Genomic DNA, 26,144 nt, shown 5'->3' on the forward strand with positions numbered 1-26,144 from the left:
GTTAAATAAAAACTATAGGAGGACACTAAACTCCTATACTAGGCCCCAACAAAGCAGACTAAAAATAAAAATGGAGTCATCCATCTTAAGTTCTACATTGTTAAACCTAAACTAAGCTATCTTATCTTCTAAGAAATCAGGAGAGACAGAACACCTAATGTCCCAAACAGGACAGTTTAAATCTTCAAACAGCATGATAATGAAGTTCCCTCTGCTTTAATCCTCACACAAAAATAGTAGCCTGAAGTAGCCTGATGTTAACCAATCAGCCACTTTTCTTTTTTTCTTTTTTTTTTTTTTTGAGGGGGTCTCACTCTGTCACCCAGGCTAGGGTACAGTGGCGTGATCAAAGTTCACTGCTGCCTTCAATTCCTGGGTTCAAGGGATCCTCCAGCCTCCCAAGTAGCTGGGACTACAGGTGTGCACCACCATGTCTGGCTAATTCTTAAATTTTTTGTAGAGATGGGGTCTGATCATGTTGCTCAGGTTGGTCTTGAACTCCTGAACTCAAGCTCTTCTCTCTTAGCCTCCCAAAGTGCTAGAATCACCGGCATGAGCCACCTGGCCCAATCAGTTATTTTTTTTTCTTCTTCTTCTTCTTTTTTTTTTTTTTAAGAGTTCTGAAGTGATTTTACTTTTATTTCCTTCACTTTAAGCCAATTATGAAATTTCACCGTGATTTCCGGGGTGTGGGGGGAAGGCGGTGTTTAAGAATCATCAGGGCTGTGGCCCAGTCGGCCTGCGGAGGTGCAGGCAGGGTGGGCCCTCATGGGGCAACCAGAGGAGCACGGACTGCCCTGCTGGCAGGTAGGTCATGTTCCGAGAGCGTGAGAGCTGTTAACGCAATGTCCTCCGCAGCTTCCAGTTTGCACAGCTCGATCAGGCCGTCCCCCGCCATGGCCAGTGAGTTGGCAATCAGCTCGGCTGCCTTGGAGTCGCCCTCAGCAGAGACCATGGCCACCTTTTTCTGCTGCTCGGCCTTTTCCATCATAAATCTGGCCCTCTCTGCTTCCTGCTGAGCCACCTGTTTGGCTTCCACCGCTTCTGTGAACTCCTTCCCAAAGGTCAGATGTGTCAAGGACACATCGTCCAGGATGAGCCCAAATGGGGCTGCTTGCTCTGTAAGGTCGTTGCTCACCTGCCTGGAGACCAGCTCTCTCTGGGTGATTACTTCTCCAGCATCAAAGCGAGCCACCACTGACTTGAGGATCTCGGTCGTGATGGACGGCAGCACACGCTCATCATAGGCCTCTCCGATGCTGGTGAAGATGCAGGAAGCTGGCTAGCGACGGGCAGGAAGATGATGCGCAGTGTGATGTTGACATTCTGTAAATCTTTGCTACCAGTGATGACTGGTACATGATGTGGTGGAGAAAGGCAGTCAAAGATAATCGGTTTCTGTACCCACGGGATGAGAAAGTGAGTCCCTTCCCCTACCACAATGTCCTGTCATTTTTGTCCTGGAATCAGTCAAAGATGACAGCTCTGTGCCCAGCATCCACATTATATAAGGCAGAGTTCACATGCCTCCTGCAACAGCTAAGGCCAAGCCAAACTTACCATGGACTCAAACACTTTGGCAGCCATGTTTTCTTCTACAGGACCCTCTCGCACCTGCTTCCACTCTGACCTCCACATGAATCAATCAGTTACTTCTCTATTCTTCTCTCTCCCTCTCCCAGCCTTACAAGAAAAAGTAACTTTGAAAAGTAACTAATACACTCTGTTCTTTGCTTCTGCTTCCTTTAGCCCTTCTGTCTAACCTCTTCTGCTCAGCTCACTGGAACAATTACTATATTTTATGGAATGATGTCTTGCTCAATTCTAGAATCACAAAGAAAGCCAACTGAGATCTTTTAAATTTGCTGTAATTCTATCCTTTGACAGGTTGTTTGCATTCACCAGAATACTCAGCACTATATACACTATAATCATTTTGGAATTTTTGATCTTACCCTATCTCTGATCAAAGTATAAAGATACAGAAATCACAGGCTAGGCATGGTGGCTCACGCCTGTAATCCCACCACTTTCGGAGGCCGAGGCAGGTGGATCACTTGAGGTCAGGAGATCAAGACCATCCTGGCCAACACGGTGAAACCCCGCCTCTACTAAAAATGCAAAAATTGGCCGGCCACAGTGGCTCAAGCCTGTAATCCTAGCACTTTGGGAGACCGAGGTGGGTGGATCACGAGGTCAGGAAATCGAGATCATCCTGGCTAACATGGTGAAACCCTGTCTCTACTAAAAAATACAACAAAAATTAGCTGGGCGTGGTGTTGGGCGCCTGTAGCTCTAGCTACTCAGCAGGCTGAGGCAGGAGAATGGCGTGAACACAGAAGGTGGAGCTTACGGTGAGCAGAGATTGCGCCACTGCACTCCAGCCTGGGCAACAGAGCGAGACTGTCTCAAAAAAAAAAAAAAAAAAAAAAGCAAAAATGAGCGAGGCGTGGCGGTGTGCGCCTGTAGTCTCAGCTACGCAGGAGGCTGAGGCAGGAAAATTGCTTGAACCCAGGAGGCAGAGGCTTCAGTGAGCCAAGATCACGCCACTGCACTGCAGCCTGGTGACAGAGCGAGACTCCAATTAAAAAAAAAAAAAAAAGATATAGAAATCACACCTGTTAAAAGGATAAGTGGAGTATATGTTAAAAATGTATACCCCTAAATGGAAATCCAAACCTGAGCATGAAGGCATAGCAGAAAGCAATTGAGTGAAAGGAAGAGGAATAGAAGCAATATCAGGAGTGATCTTTCTTGAATGTAACTAAGATTCCACAAAGAGCTGCTTCACAGTCTCCTGAGGTATAAATTACCCTTTTGAGAAAGGGCAGCCCCTGAATGGTCTCTACTAATTCATAACTGTGGTTTAGCTTTCTTCCTTCAGGCCTACCAGCTGTTTGAGATGCCCTGTTCTAGAAAGAGCCTAGAAAAGGGAGAAGGAGAGGGTTGAAGAGTGTTACCTTGAGTAAGAAAGGCAGTAGATAGCATCTAAGGAACTTAGAAGCTAACTTGGGACAATAAGATGTCATGAACTTCAACTTTCCTATTTGTAACCCTCATTTAGCTTCCACTAAATGAGAATAAAGCATTTGAAACAAAAGCATACTAACATCCCTATGTCAGCTACAGCATGGAAGGGCAACAGCTGAAGAGACTACACTCTACTCTAAGGCCAGCTTCAAAAGAAAAAAAACATCCAGCAAACAACTGGCCATAACAACTTTAAGAAAATAGATTGATTTTCTGGGATTTGTGGGAAGGATGTAAGGTCAGATCAGGGAGGAGACCTGGCAAGGAGAGATGGCCCTGTGATTTTACCATAAAGCCAGTAATGATAAAAGATTTCTGCTACGGAAAAATCTCATACAACTAAAAAGCAGCATATAAGATTTTTTAAATTTGCCTTGCTAATTATTCTATCATCCAGAAGGTAGAAGAAATAAGTAGAATTATAACTTGGAACCTAATCTGAATAAGAAGAAATTGATCAGAAAAGAAGTAGTGGATGCCTCAAAAGAAAACAACCAAGGCAGACAGGCAGGCAGAAGGGTGAGGGGCACAGCTAGATGCAGCAACTAGACTCTGAGAACAGGCTTCAACCAGTCAAGGAGACAGGACCTAAGGCTGAAGTGCTAAAGACAGGACCTAAGTCTGAGGTGATAAAAGGGAAGACAACAGGATTGAGGTTCTCAAAAATGAAATTCTGGCAATCTCACATTATTTAAGATAGATGGGGGAAAAAAGAAGGGGCTTATCTAAAGAGACTAGCTGGAAAGCTCACCAATCAACTAAGAATTAGACAGACATACACAACATATATAAAAAGAAAGAAACTATTTTTAAAAATTGCACTGATGTGTCATCAAGAAGGAAGCTGAAGCTGAAGCCCAGAATGTGCTGAGACTTGCAAAAAAGGTAAGGAAGACACAGGCCCACTCTTTGATGTAAATGGCATATTACTAATTAATATAAAGCAGAGACAGAACATCTCAATTCCTGTTTTTCTTCTATCTTTTCTGACAAGAAAAATCATCTTGAAAGTAGAAAGAAAAGAAGAAATATTAGGAAAACTAGATTACTGACCAAGATAAATAAGGAGACTGTCAAAGAGTGCCTATCTGTCTAAATGAATAAAGAATTCCTGGATGAATTCTACACCAGAGAACTTGAAGAATCTGCAGATGAGACCCATGAGTGACACTTTGGAAACCCAGACAAGTCTCATGATTCTAACAATCCCAAATATCACATTAGCTTTGTGTGTCTGCAGAAGCAATTTTCTTTTCTTTTCTGTTCTTTTTTTTTTTTTTTTTTTCTTTTTTTGAGACGGAGTTTCACTCTGTTGTCCAGGCTGGAGTGCAGTGGTGCGATCTCGGCTCACCACAACCTCTGCCTCCTGGGTTCAAGCGATTCTCCTGCCTCAGCCTCCTGAGTAGCTGGGATTACATGTATGCACCACCACGCCCAGCTAATTTTTGTATTTTAGTAGAGATGGGGTTTCACCATGTTGGCCAGGTTGGTCTCGAACTCCTGACCTCAAATGATCCACCCAACTCAGCCTCCCAAAGTGCTGGGATTACAGGTGTGAGCCACCATGCAGAAACAATTTTCAAAAAGAAAGGAGAATATATTCTCCGTACCTTATACTAGAGTTGATGTGATGTGCAGGACAAGCAAGACTGCAAAATAGGTTACTAAAAGAATAGTTCATTAATAAAAACTAGTATCAGGAACATCTCCAAACTCCATTTTCCTTTTTTATATGGTTAGGCCAGCAAATGCTATAGGCATAAATATAGTATCTGGATTTCAGCAAGGCATAAAATAAAGTCTCTCTTGATATCACTGTGCAAAGTGAAAAAATACGTATTTTTTAACTTGAAAGTTAAGTGGCTTCACAGATAATTATACAACTGTACCTAAAGAGTTGCAGATAAATCTGGAAGAAGGCTCAGTAGTATGCAACGGGGTCCAGAGTAACCTGTCCTTTGCAACATTTTTTTATAAATGACTTGGATGAGAATATGGAAAGGAGGATGATCAAATGTGCAAATGACAGGAATCTGGGATGGGAAAGTAAACACCCTGTATGCCATTATCAACTTTTTAAGTAATTGTAAGTGGCTGGAACAGGAGGCTAAATTTAAGGGGATCATATTTAATAAGGATAAATACAAAGTCATAAGCTTAGAACAAAAAAAAAACAATAAAAACAAAATGGCACAGGACAGTGAGAAATGACTAGGCTTTTAAAAAAGTCTATTTCAAAGACACAAACAGTGTGTTACAGCTGCCAAAATCACTGATATCAGGTTTCATTAAAAGCAAAGTCTGAATGAAGAAAATGTCATTCTCTATGCAAATCAGACTACACTTGAATATACTTAGTTCTGAATGTACACATTTGAGAGGACTTAAAAAATCTAAGGAGAGGCCGGGCATGGTAGCTCATGCCTGTAATTCCCAGCACTTTGGGAGGCCAAGGTGGGCAGACCACGAGGTCAGGGGTTCGAGACCAGCCTGGCTAACATGGTAAAACCCTGTCTCTACTAAAAATACAAAAAATTGGTTGGTCATTGTGGCAGGCGCCTGTAATCCCAGCTGCTCGGGAGGCTGAGGCAGGAGAATTTCTTGAACCTGGGAGGCAGAGGTTGCAGTGAGCCAAGATCGTGCCACTGCATTCCAGCTTGGGCGACAGCGCAAGACTCCGTCTAAAAAAAAAAAAAAAATCTAAGGAGAGAGATAAATAAGTGAGGTGACCTAAAGTCATGTCATATGTAGAGAAAGAGGATTGCTGAAGCAAAGAAGTCTTTTTCGTTCTATCCTGTAAAGAGATTTCAGTAGCTCAGGGTTAGATGAGCTGACCTCTTTAAAAGGGTCTCCAAATCAGTTCTATGGTTTTATTATTCTAAAAAGACTAAATGTTGTGAGACTGTTCAGGTATTAGAAGCTGCACTGGAAGGAAAATGGGCACAGGGAATCTTTTGGCAGGATAAAAATATTCTAAAACTGGAAGGAAAAAAAAAAAAGCTCCATTGGAGCCAGGCACAGTGGCTCACACCTATAATCCCAGCATTTTGGGAGCCTGAGGCAGGAGGACTGCTTGAGACCAGTAATTTGAGACCAGCCTGGGTAAAAAATAAGACCCCATCTCTACAATAACAAATTTTTAATTAGCTGGGCATGGTACTGTGCGTCTGTAATCCCAGTTAATTGGGAGGCTGAGGTAGGAGGATTGCTTGAGCCTGGGAGGTTGCAGTGAGTCATGATTGTGCCACTGCACTCCAGCCTGGGCAACAAAATGAGACCCCATCACAAAAAACCTACAAACACAAAAACAACATTAAAAATAGTAGCTGTGGCCGGGCGCGGTGGCTCAAGCCTGTAATCCCAGCACTTTGGGAGGCCAAGACGGGCGGATCACGACGTCAGGAGTTCGAGACCATCCTGGCTAACACGGTGAAACCCCGTCTCTACTAAAAAATACAAAAAACTAGCCGGGCGAGGTGGTGGGCGCCTGTAGTCCCAGCTACTCGGGAGGCTGAGGCAGGAGAATGGCGTAAAAACCCGGGAGGCGGAGCTTGCAATGAGCTGAGATCCGGCCACTGCACTCCAGCCTAGGCGACACAGCAAGACTCCGTCTCAAAAAAAAAAAAAAAAAATAGTAGCTGTTGGCCAGGCGCAGTGGCTCATGCCTGTAATCCCTGCACTTTGGGAGAACAAGGCAGGTGGATTACCTCAGGTCAGGAGTTCAAGTCCAGCTTGGCCAACATGGCAAAACCCTGTCTCTACTAAAAATATAAAAATTAGCCGGGTGTGGTGGTGTGCGCCTGTAATCTCAGCTACTCAGGAGGCTGAGGCAGGAGAATCGCTTGTACCTGGGAGGCAGAGGCTGCAGTGAACCAAGATCATGCTACTGCACTCCAGCCTGGGTGAAAGAGCAAGACTCAGTCTCAAAAAAAAAAAAAAAAAAAAAAAAAAAAAGCACTGGGCTGTGTTTAGGGATCCTATTTATTATTAGAAAATACTAACTGGCATATAGTCTCCTCTGATAGGAAATATCACTAGTTCACTGCCATTACAAAGTCCAAAGCATATTTTCCATCTGCTATAGAAGGCAGAGCCAAATGATAACTATAAAACCCTACATACTGGCTAAACCAACAGGCTTATAAATCTGTCTTAAAAAAAAACTGTCTTAAAAAAAACTGGCCAGGCATAATGGCTCACGCCTGTAATCCTAGTACTTTGGGAGGCTGAGGCGGGTGGATCACCTGAGGTCAGGAATTCAAGATCAGCCTGGCCAACATGGCAAAACCTTCTACTAAAAATATAAAAATTAGCTGGGCATGGTGGCAGGTGCCTGTAATCCCAGCTACTTGGGAGGCTGAGGCAGGAGAATCATTTGAACCTGGGAGGCAGAGGTTGCAGTGAGCCGAAATTGCGCCACTGCACTCCAGCCTGGGTGACAGAGTGTGACTCTATCTCCAAAAAAAAAAAAAAAAAATTATTTGTACATTTGTGTACTTGCCATGACAAAACAAGGAATAGACAAACTATAATAAAATAAAATATAGATAACATCTAGGCATACTAAATCTTCTGTATACCAAATACAACAGGCCCATCAGTATAGCTTTGTTCTATCACAAACAATCCCTAAAAATGATATTCTTGGTTAAAGTTAAGATATAAAAATGTTTTCAGTTCTCAGAGAACTTCTATATCTTATGAACATCCACTTGGCCAAAGGTGAACTATGCTCTCAGTATAATGAATGATACTCTCAGATCTTCTAAACTGTCTATGAACAAGCTGAGTAAAATATGTATTTCCCGTGTTAGCCAGGATGGTCTCGATCTCCTGACCTCGTGATCCGCCCATCTCGGCCTCCCAAAGTGCTGGGATTACAGGCTTGAGCCACGGTGAAACCCCGTCTCTACTAAGAAATACAAAAAATAGCCGGGCGAGGTGGCAGCGCCTGTAGTCCCAGCTACTCGGGAGGCTGAGGCCGGAGAATGGCGTGAACCCGGGAGGCGGAGCTTGCAGTGAGCTGAGATCCGGCCACTGCACTCCAGCCTGGGCTACAGGGCGAGACTCCGTCTCAAAAAAAAAAAAAAAAAAAAAAAATATGTATTTCCTAAAATACCAATAACTCCCTTTAAAAATATTTTTTCCACTCAAGGTGGCCTTGAATAACTCCCCTTTTGAAAAGAAAACTTCAGTCATTCAAAGATTTATTACCTACTAAGTATCAGCTACTATTCTAACTATGAAAAATCACATTATCAATTTTTAAAAATAAAATTATTTTCTTTTCCTTCCTTTCCTTCTTTTCTTTTTCTGTCCTTTTGGTCTTCAGGGTTTCAGCAGCAGTAAATAAATGGTATACCTTTTTTTTTTTTTTTTTTTTTTTGAGACGGAGTCTCGCTCTGTCGCCCAGGCTGGAGTGCAGTGGCGCGATCTCGGCTCACTGCAAGCTCCGCCTCCCGGGTTCACGCCATTCTCCTACCTCAGCCTCACGAGTAGCTGGGACTACAGGCGCCCACAACCGCGCCCGGCTAATTTTTTGTATTTTTAGTAGAGACGGGGTTTCACCGTGGTCTCGATCTCCTGACCTTGTGATCCGCCTGCCTCGGCCTCCCAAAGTGCTGGGATTACAGGCGTGAGCCACCGCGCCCGGCAATGGTATACCTTTTTAAGTTCTTACTACTTTTTTAAACACAAAGTTTATGACATCATCTATTCTCTATTTTGTACTCACTTCTCCCTAACCAATTTACAACAAGTTCTTTTTCATTTATGCCTAACTTTCAGCTAAACACTTGCTAGATAGTTCCTATCTAACTGTAATAGAACAAATGTTAAAATAGAGGAACAACTGGTTGGGGGCAAAATGAATATAAATAAAATCTAAATAATCCAAAAGTAGTCTTAAGTTTTAAATATCATAAAAACCGCCCGAGATTTCATCACTAGGCTGCTAAATGTGACTTTGGTAGCTAATCTCCAAAGATGGTCTCAGATGACCCACAGCTCTTTGTATTCACACCCTTTCGCAGCACGCCTTCCACACTGGATATGGGCTGGTAACTTGCTTTAACAATAATGTGGGAGAAATAACAGTGTGCAAGTTCTGGTTTAGGAATTAGTCTTTCTTTTTTTTTTTTTTTTAGACAGAGTCTTGCTCTATCACCCAGGCTGGAATGCAGTGGTGCCATCTTGGCTCACTGCAAACTCCACCTCCTGGGTTCAAGTGATTCTCCTGCCTCAGTCTCCCGAGTAGCTGGGATTATACGCGTGTACCACCATGCCTGGCTAATTTTTTGTATTTTTAGTAGAGATGGGGTTTCACCATGCTGGCCAGGCTGGTCTTGAAGTATTGACCTCGTGATCCACCTGCCTCTGCCTCCCAAAGTGCTGGGATTACAAGCGTAAGCCACCGGGCCAGAGTAGGTCTAGTCTTTAAGAAGGATTGCTAGCTTTTACTTTTGCACTTTTGGGAACTCTGAACTGCTAGTAAGAAGTCTGGCTACTCTGCTGAAGCAACCACATGGAGTGGCTCAGTGGAGATGGGGGAGGTCCTGAGGCTACACGGAAAGACAGCGAGCTCCAGCCAACCCAGTGTCCCAGCAGAGCCCAGCATTAAACATGTAAGTAAGCCATCTTGAATGTCCCAGCCTAGGCCTCAGAATGACTGCAGCCTCAGCCTACTGATTCCACATGAAGGAGAACTGCACGGTCAATCCATAGATTCATGAGAAGTCATTGTTGTTTTGAGCCACTAAGTTTTTGTGCGTGGTTTGTTATGCGATAAGATAACAAAGCTTCTAAAAAATTTCTTTGTTCTAAAACAAAACTTAATAGTAATGGTGAATGTGCAAAGGAAAATATTAAGTCAACCTTACTTAGAACAGTTCTACTAAAAAAAAAAAAAAAGTGCATTCCAAAAGCCACTGTATGACGTTTAAGAAAAAAATAAAGCATAAAACTATCTCAGATTACAATATAACTCATCTGAACTTAAATTACCTTTTAAAACAATTTAATGCTATAAAACCTTTAACTACATTGCCAATAAAATATACCTATTTTCACTCTCTCTCTCTTTTTTTTTTTTTTTTTTTTTTGAGATGGAGTCTCGCCCTGTTGCCCAGGCTGGAATGCAGTGGCGGGCTCTCAGCTCACTGCAAGCTCCGCCTCCCGGGTTTACGCCATTCTCCCGCCTCAACCTCCCGAGTAGCTGGGACCACAGGCGCCCGCCACTACCCCCGGCTAGTTTTTGTATTTTTTTAGTGGAGCCGGGGTTTCACCGTGTTAGCCAGGATGGTCTCGATCTCCTGACCACGATCCGCCCGTCTCGGCCTCCCAAAGTGCTGGGATTACAGGCTTGAGCCACCGCGCCCGGCTTTTTTTTTTTTTTTTTTTTAAAGACGGTCTTCCTCTGTTGCCCAGGTGGGATACAGTGGCACAATCACTACTCACTATAGCCTCAGCCTCTTGGGCTCAAGCCATCCTCCCACCTCAGCGTCCCGAAGAGCTGGAACTACAGGTGTGTGCCACCATGCCCAGCTAATTTTTATATTTTTTGTAGAGATGAGGCTTTGCAATGTTGCCCAGACTGAGACTGGTCTCAAATTCCTGGGCTCAAGCAATCTGCCGCTTTGGCCCCACAAAGTGCTGGGATTACAGGCGTGAGTCATCATGCCTGGCCTTTGTTTTCACTCTTTGGGTAAAGAAACAGTGTTGGCTGGGCATGGTGGCTCACGCCTGTAATCCCAGCACTTTGGGAGGCTGAGGCGGGCAGATCACTTGAGGTTAGGAGTTTGAGAACAGGCTGGCCAACATGGTGAAACCCTGTCTCTATTAAAAACACAAAAGTGCCGGGCGCGGTGGCTCACGCCTGTAATCCCAGCACTTTGGGAGGCCGAGATGGGCGGATCACGAGGTCAGGAGATCGAGACCATCCTGGCTAACACGGTGAAACCCCGTCTCTACTAAAAAATACAAAAAACTAGCCGGGCGAGGTGGCGGGCGCCTATAGTCCCAGCTACTCGGGAGGCTGAGGCAGGAGAATGGCGTGAACCCGGGAGGCGGAGCTTGCAGTGAGCTGAGATCCGGCCACTGCACTCCAGCCTGGGTGACAGAGCGAGACTCCGTCTCAAAAAAAAAAAAAAAAAAAACACAAAAGTTAGCCAGGCGTGGTGGCAGGTGCCTATAGTCCCAGTTACTTGGGAGGCTGAGGCACGAGAATCACTTGAACTGGGGAGGTGGAGGTTGCAGTGGCCTGAGATTGCACCACTGCACTCCAGTCTAGGCGACAGAGTGAGACCCTATCTCAAAAAATAAAAAAGAAAAAGAAAGAAACAGTGTTAAAGAATTTGAACAATATGGCCAGATCCAAAAATTAAGCAACTGGATAAGAAAATAAACAAAAAATGTATAAGAAACAGAGAAAAAAGGAGAAAATAAATGTGTGTAACAGTGTAGCCCCATTAAAGGAATGATGGGATGACTATCTTCTTTCCTCCCTCTTGTCATATACTCTAGTTTTGTAGCTTTCAACATCTTGAAATACCAGTCGTATTAGGTAAGCTATTTCATATTCAGACCCAGTACACACATACATATATTTGTGCGTCTACAGAACTGAAAAGTTTCATGAAACAATACTTACTAATTTTGGTATTTTTTTTCTTTTTTGAGACAAGGTCTGGCTCTATTGCCCAGGCTGGAGTCCGGTGGTGCCGTCTCGGCTCACTGCAACCTTCACCTCCCCGGCTGAAGCCATTCTCCCACCTCAGCCTCCTGAGTAGCTGGGACTACTACAGGCATGCCACCATGCCCACCTATTTTTTTGTATTTTTAGTAGAAATGGGGTCTCACCATGTTGCCCACACTGGTCTTAAACTTGTGACCTCAAGCGATCTGCCAGCCTCAGCCTCCCAAAGTCCTGGAATCACAGGCATGAGCCACCCCGCCTGGCCTTGGTAGTCTCTATTTGACTTCATTTAAAATTTTTACTACAGCCTGAAGTTTGGAAAAAACACTGCTCTAGTCTTTTGTGCCCCTTAGAACTTTGTACCAAATTAAATCAAGTTTATTTACAGTTCCTTTAACAGTATTTTTAAAACAAACATAATAAAAGACAAGTCTAAAAGATCATACTGTAATTCAGCTACTTAAGAACAGGAATAATATCTACTTAGATAGATAATCAAACAAATACAGGTTGAGCACTGTGCCTCATGCCTATAATCCCAGCACTTGGGAGGCCAAGGCAGGAGGATCACTTGAGCCCTGGGGTTCAAAACCAGCCTAGGCTGGGCGTGGTGGCTCACACCTGTAATCCCAGCACTTTGGGAGGCCGAGGCGGATGGATCACGAGGTCAGGAGATCGAGACCATCCTGGCTAACACGGTGAAACCCTGTCTCTACTAAAAATACAAAAAATTAGCCGGGTGTGGTGGCGGGCACCTGTAGTCCCAGCTACTCGGGAGGCTGAGGTGGAAGAATGGCGTGAACCCGGGAGGTGGAGCTTGCAGTGAGCTGAGACTGCGCCACTGCACTCCAGCCTGGGTGACAGAGCGAGACTCCATCTCCAAAAAAAAAAAAAAAAAACAAAAAACAAAACCAGCCTAGACAACATAGTGGGACCTTGTCTCTAGAAAAAAAAATTTTAAAATTAGCCAGGTGTAATGGTGTGCACCTGTAGTCCCAGCTACTCAGGAGGCTGAGGTGGGAGGATCACTTGAGTCCTGGAGGTTGAGGCTGCAGTGAGCCGTGACTATGCCACGGCATTCCAGCCTGGGCAACACAGTGAGATTCTATCTCAAAAACAAAAAACAACAACAACAAAAACATACAATTCAGGGCCAGGCGCAGTGGCTCACGCCTGTAATCCTGGTGCTTTGGGAGGCCGAGGAGGGAGGATCACTTGAGGCCAGGAGTTTGAGACCAGCCTGACCAACATGTTGAAACGTTGTCTCTACTAAAAACACAAAAATTAGCCAGGGGTTGTGGTGGGCACCTGTAGTCCCAGCTACTCGGGAGGCTGAAGCAGGAGAATTGCTTGAACCTGGGAGGCAGAGGTTGCAGTGAGCCGAGATCATGCCTGGGCGACACAGCAAGACCATCACACACACAAAAAAACTACAATCAGATCCTGCTTTTTAAGTCAGAAAGTATTTAGAAATAAAATAGTTTTCAAGTCATCTTCTGCTGTATTTGTATATTATATTACTAAATTCAAGTCAGGTCTGTATGAAAGGCATATAAATAGCAGTGGCTCTCAATCTTAGCAGCTGCACATTAGAATCACCTGGGGAGCTTTAAAAAAATCCCTTTCAGGCCATATCCCGTGTCAACTAAATCCAAATGGGGAGGAGGGATTGGTGAGCTTAATTACTCAGTGCTATGTATTAATAAACTAAGAGAATGCATGGGTTTGATCTCTATGTCATCTAGAATGACCATCTTTTTATAGCAAGACTTGACTTTGCAGAGGTCCTCAGTGAGCCATCTTGAAACATTACCACGGCCGGGCGCGGTGGCTCAAGCCTGTAATCCCAGCACTTTGGGAGGCCGAGACGGGTGGATCACGAGGTCAGGAGATCGAGACCATCCTGGCTAACACGGTGAAACCCCGTCTCTACTAAAAAAATACAAAAAACTAGCCGGGCGAGGTGGCGGGCGCCTGTAGTCCCAGCTACTCGGGAGGCTGAGGCAGGAGAATGGCATAAACCTGGGAGACGGAGCTTGCAGTGAGCTGAGATCCGGCCACTGTACTCCAGCCTGGGTGACAGAGCGAGACTCCGTCTCAAAAAAATAATAATAAATAAATAAATAAATAAATAAATAAATAAATAAATAAAAAAAAAAGAAACATTACCACAAAGGGTGAGGGTATTTGTTCAGGTCTACACATACCCATCACCACTACTGGGGTGAAAACACTCAGTCTGACATGGTCTCAGTAAATCCCTTCAAAACCTTTTCTTCTTTTTTGAATTCATCAAATAGTCTTTGAGCACTTGCTATGTTCTAGGCCCTGTTTTAGGTGGCAGGAATATAGCAATAAACAAGTTAAAGAAGGTTCCCTGGCCGGGCGCGGTGGCTCACGCCTATAATCCTAGCACTTTCGGAGGCCAAGGTGGGCAGATCATGAGGTCAGGAGTTCAAGATCAGCCTGGCCAACATAGTGAAACCCCGTCTCTACTAAAAACAAAAAAAAAAAATTAGCCTGGTGTGGTGGTAGGTGCCTATAATCCCAGCTACTCAGGAGGCTGAGGCAGGAGAATCTCTTGAACCTGGGAGGTAGAAGCTGCAGTGAGCTGAGATCACGCCACTGCACTCCAGCCTGGACAACAGTGCAAGACTAAAAAAAAACAAGAAAAAGAAAAAGAAGGTTCCCTGACAGAACATAACATCATTGTCATCTAAATTTCTATCTCTTCACAGCAATACCATACTAAATTACTCAGCAAACCCCTCATGTTTTCTTTCTCTCCAGTTCACTGTCTTTACAGTATTAGTGATAATAAAGGAAGCATAAAGGAATTATTTTAAAACATATAGTAAAAATGATGTAACTTGAAAGGGCCTAGTATGCTTATAGCAGATGTTTTATGCAACTGCCCTGAGTAGCTTACCTCTATTCCCCTCCAGTTTCAAAGCAGGAACATGGAAACACAAGTGAGCAGTAGACAAAAACTACACGATAGGCTAGGTGCAGTTGTTCATGTCTATAATCCCAGCACTTTGGGAGGCCAAGGCAAGTCGATCACTTGAGATCAGGAGTTCGAAACTAGCCTAGCTAACATGGTGAAACCCCATCTCTACTAAAAGTATAAAAAATAATTAGCCAGGCATGGTGGCACACGCCTGTAGCCTGTAGTCCCAGCTAGTTGAGGGCCTGAGGCAGGAGAATTGCTTGAACCCGGGAGAGGAGGCTGCAGTGAGCCGTGACTATGCCACTGCACTTCAGCCTGGATGACAGAGGAGACTCTGTCTCAAAAGCAAACAGCAACAAAAAAAACTACACCATATCTGGATTTTATGCTGTCCCTGAGAGAGCTGTCATTTGATAGTCTTTCTCTGGGAATACTGGTTCTGGAACTGTTTCCCAGAGGTCAAAACAGGGCTTAATGTTCTTTAAGCACTTTAAGAAGTGCTTCCGGAGTACAAATATTTCTATTTCTTCAGCACGATTGAGAGATCAGTTTAGATCACTTGCAAGATACCAGATGTATCTCAAAGTTTGAGATGTACATCTCGAAGTTTACCAAAAAATGAAGCTGATTTCCCTTTTTTCTCCTCAAGTCTTTCAGTCTCTCACATTTCTACTCGGCTGAATTATTTGCCAACTACCAATTATTTTTATACCTACCAGAAATGTGCTTTTATTTTCCTTTAGCTTATAAAGTCACTAAACACATCTAATTTCTGCTAACCTTATTTATTTTGGAAGCTGAAAAGAAAAGTATCTATGTCAGATACAAATTTACTTCCAGGCAGTTTGTAAGATATTAAACATTTAATCAAAGAAATCTGAATCAGCAAAGCCCTACCTCAGGAGATTTACCAGATATAGGCCTACCTTCTTAGTTTTTTTCCATACATTATAGGATTAGCTCTTACCAGCCTACAAATCTCATTAAAACACTGCTAATTGAAAACATCACCTGTGGCATCATTAGTACTAGGCTCTTTTATTAAATTTCTGACATCACTGACTCTTTCCAGTTAGGCAAAAAATGGCAACTCACAACAATATTCATAGGTTAAATATTCAAGGGAATCTGACTATTTTGATATAGAAAATAGAACTCTCATTTAAGTATTCAAAGATCAAATGTCTATCATCATAGTATGGCATAACTGGGAAAACACCAACAGTTATTTTTTTTGTTTTGTTTTCTTGTGACTAAGGGAATCCACACTTAGCCCTTTATAGTGCTGAGCCTCAAAGCTTCTTTTCCGATCCAAAATGTCTACCAGCTCATACTTTTCCTCCCCCTTGCAGTTAGGCTTCCATCTTCACTGGCAAGCATCATTATTACCTCTCTATACTTGGGAGTTCTTACGTCTTGCTCATCCTGTACCCCCTACCATGCCTGGCTTCAAAGTAGGACAATCTCTCTAGTCCCTCACTCCTCCCTGTACTGAAAGGCAAGCACAGACACTTTTCTGTGTTTTTATTTATTTATTTTTTTTTCTATTTTTCTTGTGTGTGTTTTTTTGGGTTGTGTGTGTGTGTGTGTGTGTGTGTGTGTGTGTGTGTGTGTTTGAGACACAGTAGCACTCTGTTGCCCAGGCTGTAGTGCAGTGGCGCTATCTCGGCTTACTACAACCTACGCCTCCCGAGTTAAAGTGACTCTCCCACCTCAGCCTGCTGAGTAGCTGGGATTACAGGCGCGCTCCTGTAATCCCATGTAAACCATGCCTGGCTAATTTTTGTATTCTTAGTAGAGATGGGGTTTCACCACGTTGGCCAAACTGCTCTGAAACTCCAGGCCTTAAGTGATCCAACTGTCTCAGCCTCCCAAAGTGTTAGGATTACAGGCGTGAGCCACTGTGCCTGGCGTACTTTTCTGTGTTTTAAGGCTTTAATTGCTGATGACTCTTAGGAAAATCCTGAAAGTACCAGAATACTTAGTCCTATGAAATGGTAAATAGGCCCTAACCATCTCTTCTCTTTTATGCTCAAAGTGATAGGACTTAGGAACATTTCTCCTCCCTCAGACCATATTTCTTTTTTCTTTTTTTTTTTTTTTTTTGTGAGACCAAGTCTCGCTCTTGTTGCGCAGGCTGGAGTGCAATGGTGAGAGGCTGGAGTGCAATGGCGTGATCTCAGCTCACCACAACCTCCGCCTCCCGGGTTGAAGTGATTCTCCTGCCTCAGCCTCCCAAGTAGCTGGGATTACAGGTGTGCGCCACCACACCTGGCTAACTTTCTATTTTCACTAGAGACAGGGTTTCTCCATGTTGGTCAGGCTGGTCTCGAATTCCCGACCTCAGGTGATCCACCCGCCTCAGCCTCCCAAAGTGCTGGGATTACAGGTGTGAGCCACTGTGCCAGGCCAGACCACATTTCTGATGAAGGCCTTGTCTTCTAAAATGGCCAGCAAATTCCCTAGAGATGTAACCAGTTAGATCTGATGATGCAATCAAAGCAGAAATGTTATTTGCCCCTTGTCTTTTTTTTTTTTTTTTTTTTTTTTTGAGACGGAGTCTCGCTGTGTCTCCCAGGCTGGAGTGCAGTGGCGTGATCTCGGCTCACTGCAAGCTCCGCCTCCCGGGTTCACGCCATTCTCCCGCCTCAGCCTCCCAAGTAGCTGAGACTACAGGCGCCCGCCACCACGCCCGGCTAGTTTTTTGTATTTTTAGTAGAGACGGGGTTTCACCATGTTAGCCAGGATAGTCTCGATCTCCTGACCTCGTGATCCACCCGCCTCGGCCTCCCAAAGTGCTGGGATTACAGGCTTGAGCCACCGCGCCCGGCCTGCCCCTTGTCTTTTATAGATAGAGAGTAAATTTGTGTTTCTGAGGATATGCAGAGCAGAAGACACCCAGTTTACTAAGCTTCAACCCTTCTCAGGCATGATAACTAGCTTTTTATCATTATCCTCCAATCTGTAGCCAGAGTAACTTTTTTAAAATGTAAATCTAGAAATGTTCCTTCTCTGTTTATAAAGTTTCAGCGGTTTCCCAATGTAATCATGACAAAGAGGCCGGGTGTGGTGGCTCACGCCTGTAATCCCAGCACTTTGGGAGGCCGAGGCGGGCGGATTACCTGAGGTCAGGAGTTCGAGACCAGCCTCAACATGGAGAATCATGACAAAGTGCTAACTCCTCAACATGGCTCCCAAAACTCTTCAGAACTGGGCCCAGTTTACCTTTTCAGTCTCATCTCTCACCATACTTCCCATCTCTCTATACATACGTATAGTGAGACTGCGTCTTGCTCTGTTGCCCAGGCTGGAGAGCAGTGGCGTGATCACAGCTCACTGCAAGACTCAAATTCCTGGGCCCAATCAATCCTCCCACCTCAGCCTCAGCCTCCCAAGTAGCTGGTCTATAGGCACACGCCACCATGCCTGGCTCATCTTTTAACTTTTTGTACAGACAGGGCCTCACTCTCCTGGCCTCTCAGGATCCTCCTGCCTCAGCCTCCTAAAGTGCTGAGATTACAGACAGGAGACACTGCACCTGGCCTCTTTTCCCTTTTTAAAAGATTCAGCAGACAAACTGCAGTTCCTTCCCCTGCCCCCAGGCCTTGGGGTCCACCTGCTCTCTTCTACCTCAACTCAACTGCTATGATTCATTTTTTGCACATAAATTTGCATTTAATTCATACAATAATGCTGTGAGGTAGGAGGAATTATCTCCTCCTCACCATTTTCCAACTGAAGGAACTGAGGCTACAGTAATTAGAAATGTTAAATAATGTGCCCAAGGTTACACAGCTATTAAATACTGGATTTACAAATGAATTTATTCATTCATTCATAAATACATTATGAACACTGATATGCCTGGAACTATTTCAGGCAGTAGGGAAATAGTAAGCAAACAAACTCATTTTATCCAAGTTTTATCCTGTTTATCACCACTCAATGCCTCATATTAAGTAGCAACTGTTTAAAACATTCCTGAGGGCAAAAAATATATAATCAAAAGCTCCCACTGAGTGCTCCAAAGATATTTCTAAAGGTGTTGCACTCTAACACTTATGCATGGATATTTGCACAACTCATACTAATGAAATGATAGTATCAATTAACTATGATTTCACTAAAAGAACCTGAAAAGGACTCAAAGGCCAGGCATGGAGGCTCCCATTTATAATCCCAATACTTTGGGAGGCTGAGGCAGAGGATCGCTTGAGCCCAGGAATTCAACACCAGCCTAGGTAATACAGTGAGACTCTGTCTTTTGTTCTTTTTTCTTCCTTCCTTCTTTTCTATCTTTCTTTCTTTTTTTTTTTTTTTTTTTTTTTTGAGACGGAGTCTCGCTCTGTAGCCCAGGCTGGAGTGCAGTGGCCGGATCTCAGCTCACTGCAAGCTCCGCCTCCCGGGTTCACGCCATTCTCCGGCCTCAACCTCCCGAGTAGCTGGGACTACAGGCGCTGCCACCTCGCCCGGCTATTTTTTGTATTTCTTAGTAGAGACGGGGTTTCACCGTGTTAGCCAGGATGGTCTCGATCTCCTGACCTTGTGATCCGCCCATCTCGGCCTCCCAAAGTGCTGGGATTACAGGCTTGAGCCACCGCGCCCGGCCATCTTTTTTTTTTTTTTTTGGTAGAGATGGGGTCTCAAAATGTTGCCCAGGCTAGTCTCAAAATCCTGGGCTCAAGTGATCCTTCCACCTCAGCCTCCCAAAGTGCTGGGATTAAAGGCGTGAGCCACTGCACCTGGGCCCTTCCTTCCTTTCATCCCTCCTGTACACCCTCCCTTCTTTCCTTCATTTTTTAGAGACCGGGTCTCACACTGTCACCCAGGCTGGAGTGTAGTGGTGCTATCATAGCTCACTGCCACCTTGAACTCCTAGGCTCAAGGGATCCTCCTGCTGTAGCCTCCTGAATAGCTGGAACCACAGAGGCACACTACTGCAATCATCTAATTTTTAAAGTTTTTGGTTGGGCGTAGTGGCTCACACCTGTAATCGCAGCATTTTGGGAGGCCAGGGTAGGTGAATCATCTGAGGTCAGGAGTTTGAGACCAGCCTGGCCAGCATGGCAAAACCCTGTCTCTACTAAAAATACAAAAATCAGTCAGGTATGGTGGCAGGCACCTGTAATCCCAGCTACTTGGGAAGCTGAGGCAGATGAATTGCTTGAACCCAGGAGGTGGAGGTTGCAGCAAGCCGAGATGGCACCACTGCACTCCAGCCTGGGCGACAGAGCAAGACTCTGTCTAAAAAAATACAAATAATAATAATAATAAAATAATATTTTTTACATTTTTTTGGTAGAGATGGGGTCTCGCCATCTTGCCCAGGATAGTCTTGAACTTCTGGGTCCAAGCAATCCTCTCACCTCAGCCTCCTGAGTAGCTGGGACCAAAAAAAAAGAAAGCAGGGGGAGGTGGGTGAAGGACTAAAAGATTCTGCAATATAGCTGGTCTTTCTGCCCTAAGGCTAAATGAATTTCCAGATTTCTGTATGGTTCTTTTTATTATTTAGGTCTGTGTTGAAGTGTGTACCTCTGCAGAGAGACATTCACTGGTCATTCTACCTAAAGAAGATTCCATATATTTTCATTATGGCACTTCTTTCTGAAATTTCCTTATCTGTCTGTTTATAGTTTCTTCTCTGTACTTCTCTCACAGGAATGTAAGCTCTATTCTTGCAAGGATCTTCTTTGTCTTGTCACCCTATTATCACCAAGACCTGGCCATCCTAGGTACTCAATAAACACTATTTTTTAAATGACTAAAATAATAATATGCCCATATAAAAAATATAGGTCTTTAGCTGGGCAGGGTGGCTCACACCTATAATCCCAGCACTTTGGGAGGCCGATGGGGGCAGATCACTTGAGGCCAGGAGCACAAGCCTGGACAACATAGCGAAACCTCATCTCTACTAAAAACACACACACACACACACACACACACACACACAAAATGCTGGGCATGGTGGCACACGCCTGTCATCGCACCTACTCGAGAGGCTGAGGTACAAGAATCGTTTGAACCTGGGAGGTGGAGGTTGCAGTGAGCCAAGATGGCACCACTGCACTCCAGCCTGAGTGACAGAGCAAGACTCTGTCTCAATTAAAAAAAAAAAAAAAAGCCAGGTGTGGTGGCTCACGAGGTCAGGAGTTTGAGACCAGTCTGACCGACATAGTGAAATCCCATCTCTACTAAAAATACAAAAATTAGCCAGGCATGGTGGCACACACCTGTAATCCCAGCTACTCAGGAGGCTGAAGCAGAAGAATTGCTTGAATCCCGAGGCGGAGGTTGCAGTGAGCCGAGATTACGCCATGGCACTCCAGCCTGGGTGACAGAGCAAACTCTATCGCAAAAAAAAAAAAAAAAAGTCTTTATAATTAGGCTACTCAGCAAACATGATTGGGTTATACTGTAGATGAATAGTCAAGACAATGCTGCTACCATTTATTATCAAATCTGTATTGAGTACCTGGCTGTCTATGATCCCTGTGAAGAGCTCCTGAATATTCTTCTTTACAAGTCTGCATGTTACTGCAATTACTTCTTCAAGTACAATTTAATTAATTAAATCTCTCACACATTTTTAAGCATCTTCTTTCCCTATCAAACCTACAAACCTATCTGCCCTTGAAACTATCTTCTCTTTTGCTCCTGATGTAATGAGGGCTAAGTTCCTCCTCCTGGGAAAGGCTAATCCTTACTCACAGACTTGGAGCCCACTCCCTCTCAATTCTCAAGAACCTTTTTCCTCTGATTATCCCAATACATGTACCATCAATCTTCCTCTCTAGATAATTCCCATTAGCATACCATCACATTTGAGTATTTCCCATCTTATAAAAAGAAAGTCTTCCCACATCCGCCTTCAACTACTGCTCTACTTCTCTGTACCTTTCATAACTAAAAGTCTTTATATAAAGAATCTCTATTTCCTCACCTCCAATTCATTCTTTCAACCAACACAGTTCGGCTTTCACTACAACATATCATGGAAAGTAACTGTCATGGTCACCAGTGACTTCCATGTAGCCAAACTCAATGGTCACTTCTCTGGGCGCATCTTCTGTTTTCAGGAGCACTCAACACAGCTGTAACTCCTACATTCACCACTCTCTTCTCTGGATCCTGAATACTCTTACCTAATTTTCTTCCCACCTCACTGGCAACATCTTCTTAACTCCCCTGTGGCAACCCTCCTGCTCTACAAAACATCTGCACTTGATTTTTGGCTCTTCTCTTTCTACACTTTCAGATCTCATTAACTCCCATACATTCAAGTATCTCTTTATTCTGATGACTACCAAATGTGTCTACTAGGTCTAGACTTGTATATTGATTTGCATATTTAATGCCTACCTAACACTGCCTTTTTGTTGTCTCTCAGAGATATCAAATGGACCAAGTCCAATATAAAACTCTTGATCTTATTCCAAACATACCCAGCCTATCCCCCCTTCTCAGCAAATGTCAATACCATCCAACAAAATATTCAAACCAGAACTCTTGAAGGCATCCTAGATTGATCCTTTCCTCTTATCCTCATGTTCATTAGCAAGTCTTATACTTTTTTATCTATAAAATATATCTTGAATTCACATTCTCTTCAGTAGAGGATAGAAATTTATAGGACAGGCTCTGGAGGTAAGCTACTAGAATTTACATGACAGTAATAATTGCTAGCATTTATTGAGCACTTACTAGTTGCCTGACACTACCCTAATTATTTTACATATATAAACTAATTTAATCTTCATAACAATCTCACAAGGTAAGTACTACTATTATTACCTCTATTTTAAAGAGAAGCATGGAGAGGTTAAGTAATGTGCCCAATCCTGGTGAAGCCAGAATTCAAACCCCTAAGTTTGGTTTCAGATGTCACTATGCTAGGCTGTCTCTTAGAAAAAATAGACCAAAGATGGGGAGTTGAAAGCTATTCAACAGTCCAGGTAAAAAACAATGAGAATATGACACAGCAACGAAAGTACAGACACAAAGCAGACAAATACAAGAAATATTCAGATAAGACCTAAATAGAGAGTTACATTATGTTCAAGGATTGAAAGGCTGAATACATATGCCAATGATGTCAATTTATCCCAAATTCATCTATAGGTTCAATTCCAATAAATATCGCAATAGATTCAACTTGACAAGATGATTCTAAAAAACAAATTTTTTTTGAAACAGGGTCTCATTATTGCCCAGGCCAAGTGCAGTGGCATAATCATGGCTCATTGCAGCTTCAACTGCCGAGGCTCAAGCAATCCTCCCCCAACCTCAGCCTCCTGAGTAGCTGGGACTACAGGTGTGCACCACCACACCTGGCTAATTTTTTAATTTTTTTGTAGAGATAGGGTCTGTTTATGTTGCCCAGGTTGGTCTCAAACTCCTGGGCTCAAGCAATCCTTCCACTTTAGCCTTCCAAAATGCTGAGATTACAGGTGTGAGCCACTGCACCCAGCCATTCTAAAATTTCTATCAATAAGCAGAACCAAGAAAGGCCAAATACTCCGGAAAAAGAACGAGATGAGGGCTATGCCCTGCCAGATACCAACAATTACTTAAAAACTTTAGTAATTAAGACAGCATGGTATTGACACAGATAGACAAATTAACCTATAGAAGAGAATACAGAACCCATAAACTGACCCCACATATATAGAAATTTGATTTATGACAGCTGGTATAGTTGAGTAGTGGCAAAGATGGACTTTTCAATAAATTATGCTGGAAAAATCAGATATCTGGATGTGAAAAAAATGGAATTGGAGCCTTAGCAACACCCAGTACAAAATCAACTTTAAGACTAAAGTGTGAAAAGCAAACATAGAAAACTTTAAAAAAACAATATAGGAGAATATCTTTATGGCCTCAGCATAAGCAAGAATTTCTTAGACAACACTGGACAAGGTGGCTCATGCCTGCAATCCCAACACTTTGGGAGGCTGAGGCAGGAGGATCACTTGAGGTCAGGAGTTTGAGACCAGCCTGGCCAACATGGCAAAATGCCATCTGTACTAAAATCACATAAATTAGGCCAGGTGCAGTGGCTCATGCCTATAATCCCAGCATTTTGGGAGGCCAAGGTGGGCGGATCACTTAAAGTCAGGAGTTCAAGACCAGCCTGGCTAACATGGTGAAACTCTGTCTCTACTAAAAATACAAAAAACTAGCTGGGCATGGTGGCGGGTGCCTGTCTTCCTAGCTACTTGGGAGGCTGAGGCAGGAGAATCGCTTGAACCTGGGAGGCAGAGGTTGCAGTGAGCCGAGATCACACCACTGCACTCCAGCCTGGTGGACAGAGTGAGACTCCGTCTCAAAAAAAACACCAAATACAAAAATTAGCTGGGTATGGTGGTGCACACCTGTAATTTCAGCTACTTGGGAGGCTGAGGCAGAACTGCTTGAACCCAGGAGGTAAAGGTTGCAGTGAGCCAAGATCACACCATTGCAGTCCAGGCTGGGTGATGCAGTGAGACTGTCTCAAAAAAAAATTTTTTTTCTTAGACAAGACTCAAAAATCATATACCATAAAAGATTCATTAATTATACTAAGAACTTTAGGCCAGGCATGGGGGCTAATGCCTGTAATCCCAACACTTTGAGGTAGCTCGAGTGGGAGAACTGCCTGAGTCCAGGAGTTTGAGACTAGCCTCAGCAACATAGGGAGACCCCCTTCTCCACAAAAAATACAAAAAATTAGCCAGGCTTGGTGGTGCATGCCTGTGGTCCCAGCTCCTTGAGAGGCAGAGGCAGGAGGATCACTTGAGCCCAGGAGGTTGAGGCTGCAGTGAGCTGTGACTGCCATTGCACTCCAGCCTGGTCGACAGAGCAAGACCCTGTCCCTGCCCCCTCCCCACCAAAAAAAGAACCTTAGAACCAAAGACACATAAAGAGAGGGAAATGACAAGCCATAAACTGGCAGAATATACTGACTACACACAAAACTGACAAAAGATGAGTATCTAAAATATATTTGGGGCTGGCCATGATGGCTCACACCTGTAATCTCAACACTTTTGTAGATTACTCCATCTCTACAAAAAAAAAAAAATCAGCCAGGTATGGTGGCATGCCCGGCTGTTGTCTCAGCTACTCAGGAGGCTAAGGTAGGAGGATTGCCTGAGCCCAGTAGTTTGAGGCTGCAGTGAGTCAAGCTTGTGCCACTACACTGCAGTCTGGGTGACAGAGTGAGATCCTATCTCAAAAAAAAAAAATTAATAAAATATATCTAAGATTCCTATAAATTAATATGAAAAAGGCCAAACCTCCCTCCCCCACCCCGTACCCCCAAAAAACTCAAATACTTACTTCTTAGGAGAAAACATCAGTGGCCCACAAACATATGAAAAGGTGCTGGCCTCATAAGAAATTAGGAAAATACAAATTAAAACCACAATAAAATACTATTCCACACAAAAATTACAACAGTGAACAAATAAAATAATGGCTAGAATGCAGAACCGAAACACCTGAACTCTAAGTATACTAGAAAAATAATTTAGCATTATCTTGTAGGAAGATATAGCAAGCTCATAATCCAACAATTCCATTGTTCCTACAATCCCTCTGCCTGGAATATATTTCTCCTCCACCTTTGCATGGCCAAATCTTACCCTTCTTTCAGATACCACCTTAGGAGGTAGAAGTAGTATTTCTATGTTCCGAATTCCTATAGCACTTCAAGTGCTTTTAGCATATTTATTTCCAACCTGTATCACATTTATTTATATACATGTCTTATCTTCTCTATCAAATTGTAAGCAAATGAAAGACAGAAACCTGTTTGATTTATTTATATTCAGCATCTGCATATGGGAGCATATGGTGAAGACAAAGCTATAGAATCAAGCTGTATAAAACCAAGTACACAGTAGGCACTCAAACGTTTGCTGAATGATAAGAGTAAAAATCTGCTTAGTGACTGAGGGAATAAACTAGGATTTGCTGTGCATATAAAACATTAGGCGGGGCACAGTGGCTCACGCCTGTAATCCCAGCACTTTGGGAGGCCAAAGCAGGCAGATCACCTGAGGTTGGGAGTTAGAGACCAGTCTGGCCAATATAGTGAAACTCCATCTCTACTAAAAATACAAAAATTAGCCAGGTGTGGTGGCACATGCCTGTAATCCCAGCTACTTGGGAGGCTGAAGCAGGAGAATCACTTGAACCCAGGAGGCAGAGGCTGCAGTGAGCTGAGACTGCGCCACTGCACTCCAGCCTCAGCAACAGAGTGAGACTTCATCTCAAAAAAAAAAAAAAAAAAAAAAGGAAGGAAGAAAATTAAATCATTGGTGAAAGGAAAACCAGAACACCAATTTGTGTACCCAAAGTCCCAAGTTTATTCTGTTAGGTTCCACTTGAGGCGTAGTGAGAGTCGACTATCAGCAACAAATGGAAACTACTATGAACAAGGCATAAAGGAGACCAGGATAGGAAAAGGTAGGGGGGTGGGGAAGACAG

General features: G+C 43.6%; 1 protein-coding gene across 16 annotated transcripts in view; it reads right to left on the reverse strand.

Moving 5' to 3' along the window:
- TFCP2 (transcription factor CP2) overlaps positions 1-26,144 on the reverse strand; it is an 83,760-nt gene that overhangs the window by 31,959 nt on the left and 25,657 nt on the right. For 6 of the 16 annotated variants that reach the window (XM_074006873.1, XM_074006872.1, XM_074006875.1 and 3 more), the window contains exon 2: positions 24,993-25,037. The exons of 6 other annotated variants lie outside the window; for them this stretch is intronic. In XM_074006873.1, the coding sequence (XP_073862974.1) occupies positions 24,993-25,037 (45 nt within the window). Of the gene's footprint in view, positions 1-1,138; positions 1,353-24,992; positions 25,043-26,144 lie in introns of all 16 variants that reach the window. 4 more of the 16 variants (XM_074006881.1, XM_074006879.1, XM_074006880.1 and 1 more) reach the window with 2 other exon arrangements.

Source organism: Macaca fascicularis, chromosome 11 (assembly GCF_037993035.2).
Source record: "Macaca fascicularis isolate 582-1 chromosome 11, T2T-MFA8v1.1".
Classification (NCBI taxonomy): domain Eukaryota; kingdom Metazoa; phylum Chordata; class Mammalia; order Primates; family Cercopithecidae; genus Macaca; species Macaca fascicularis.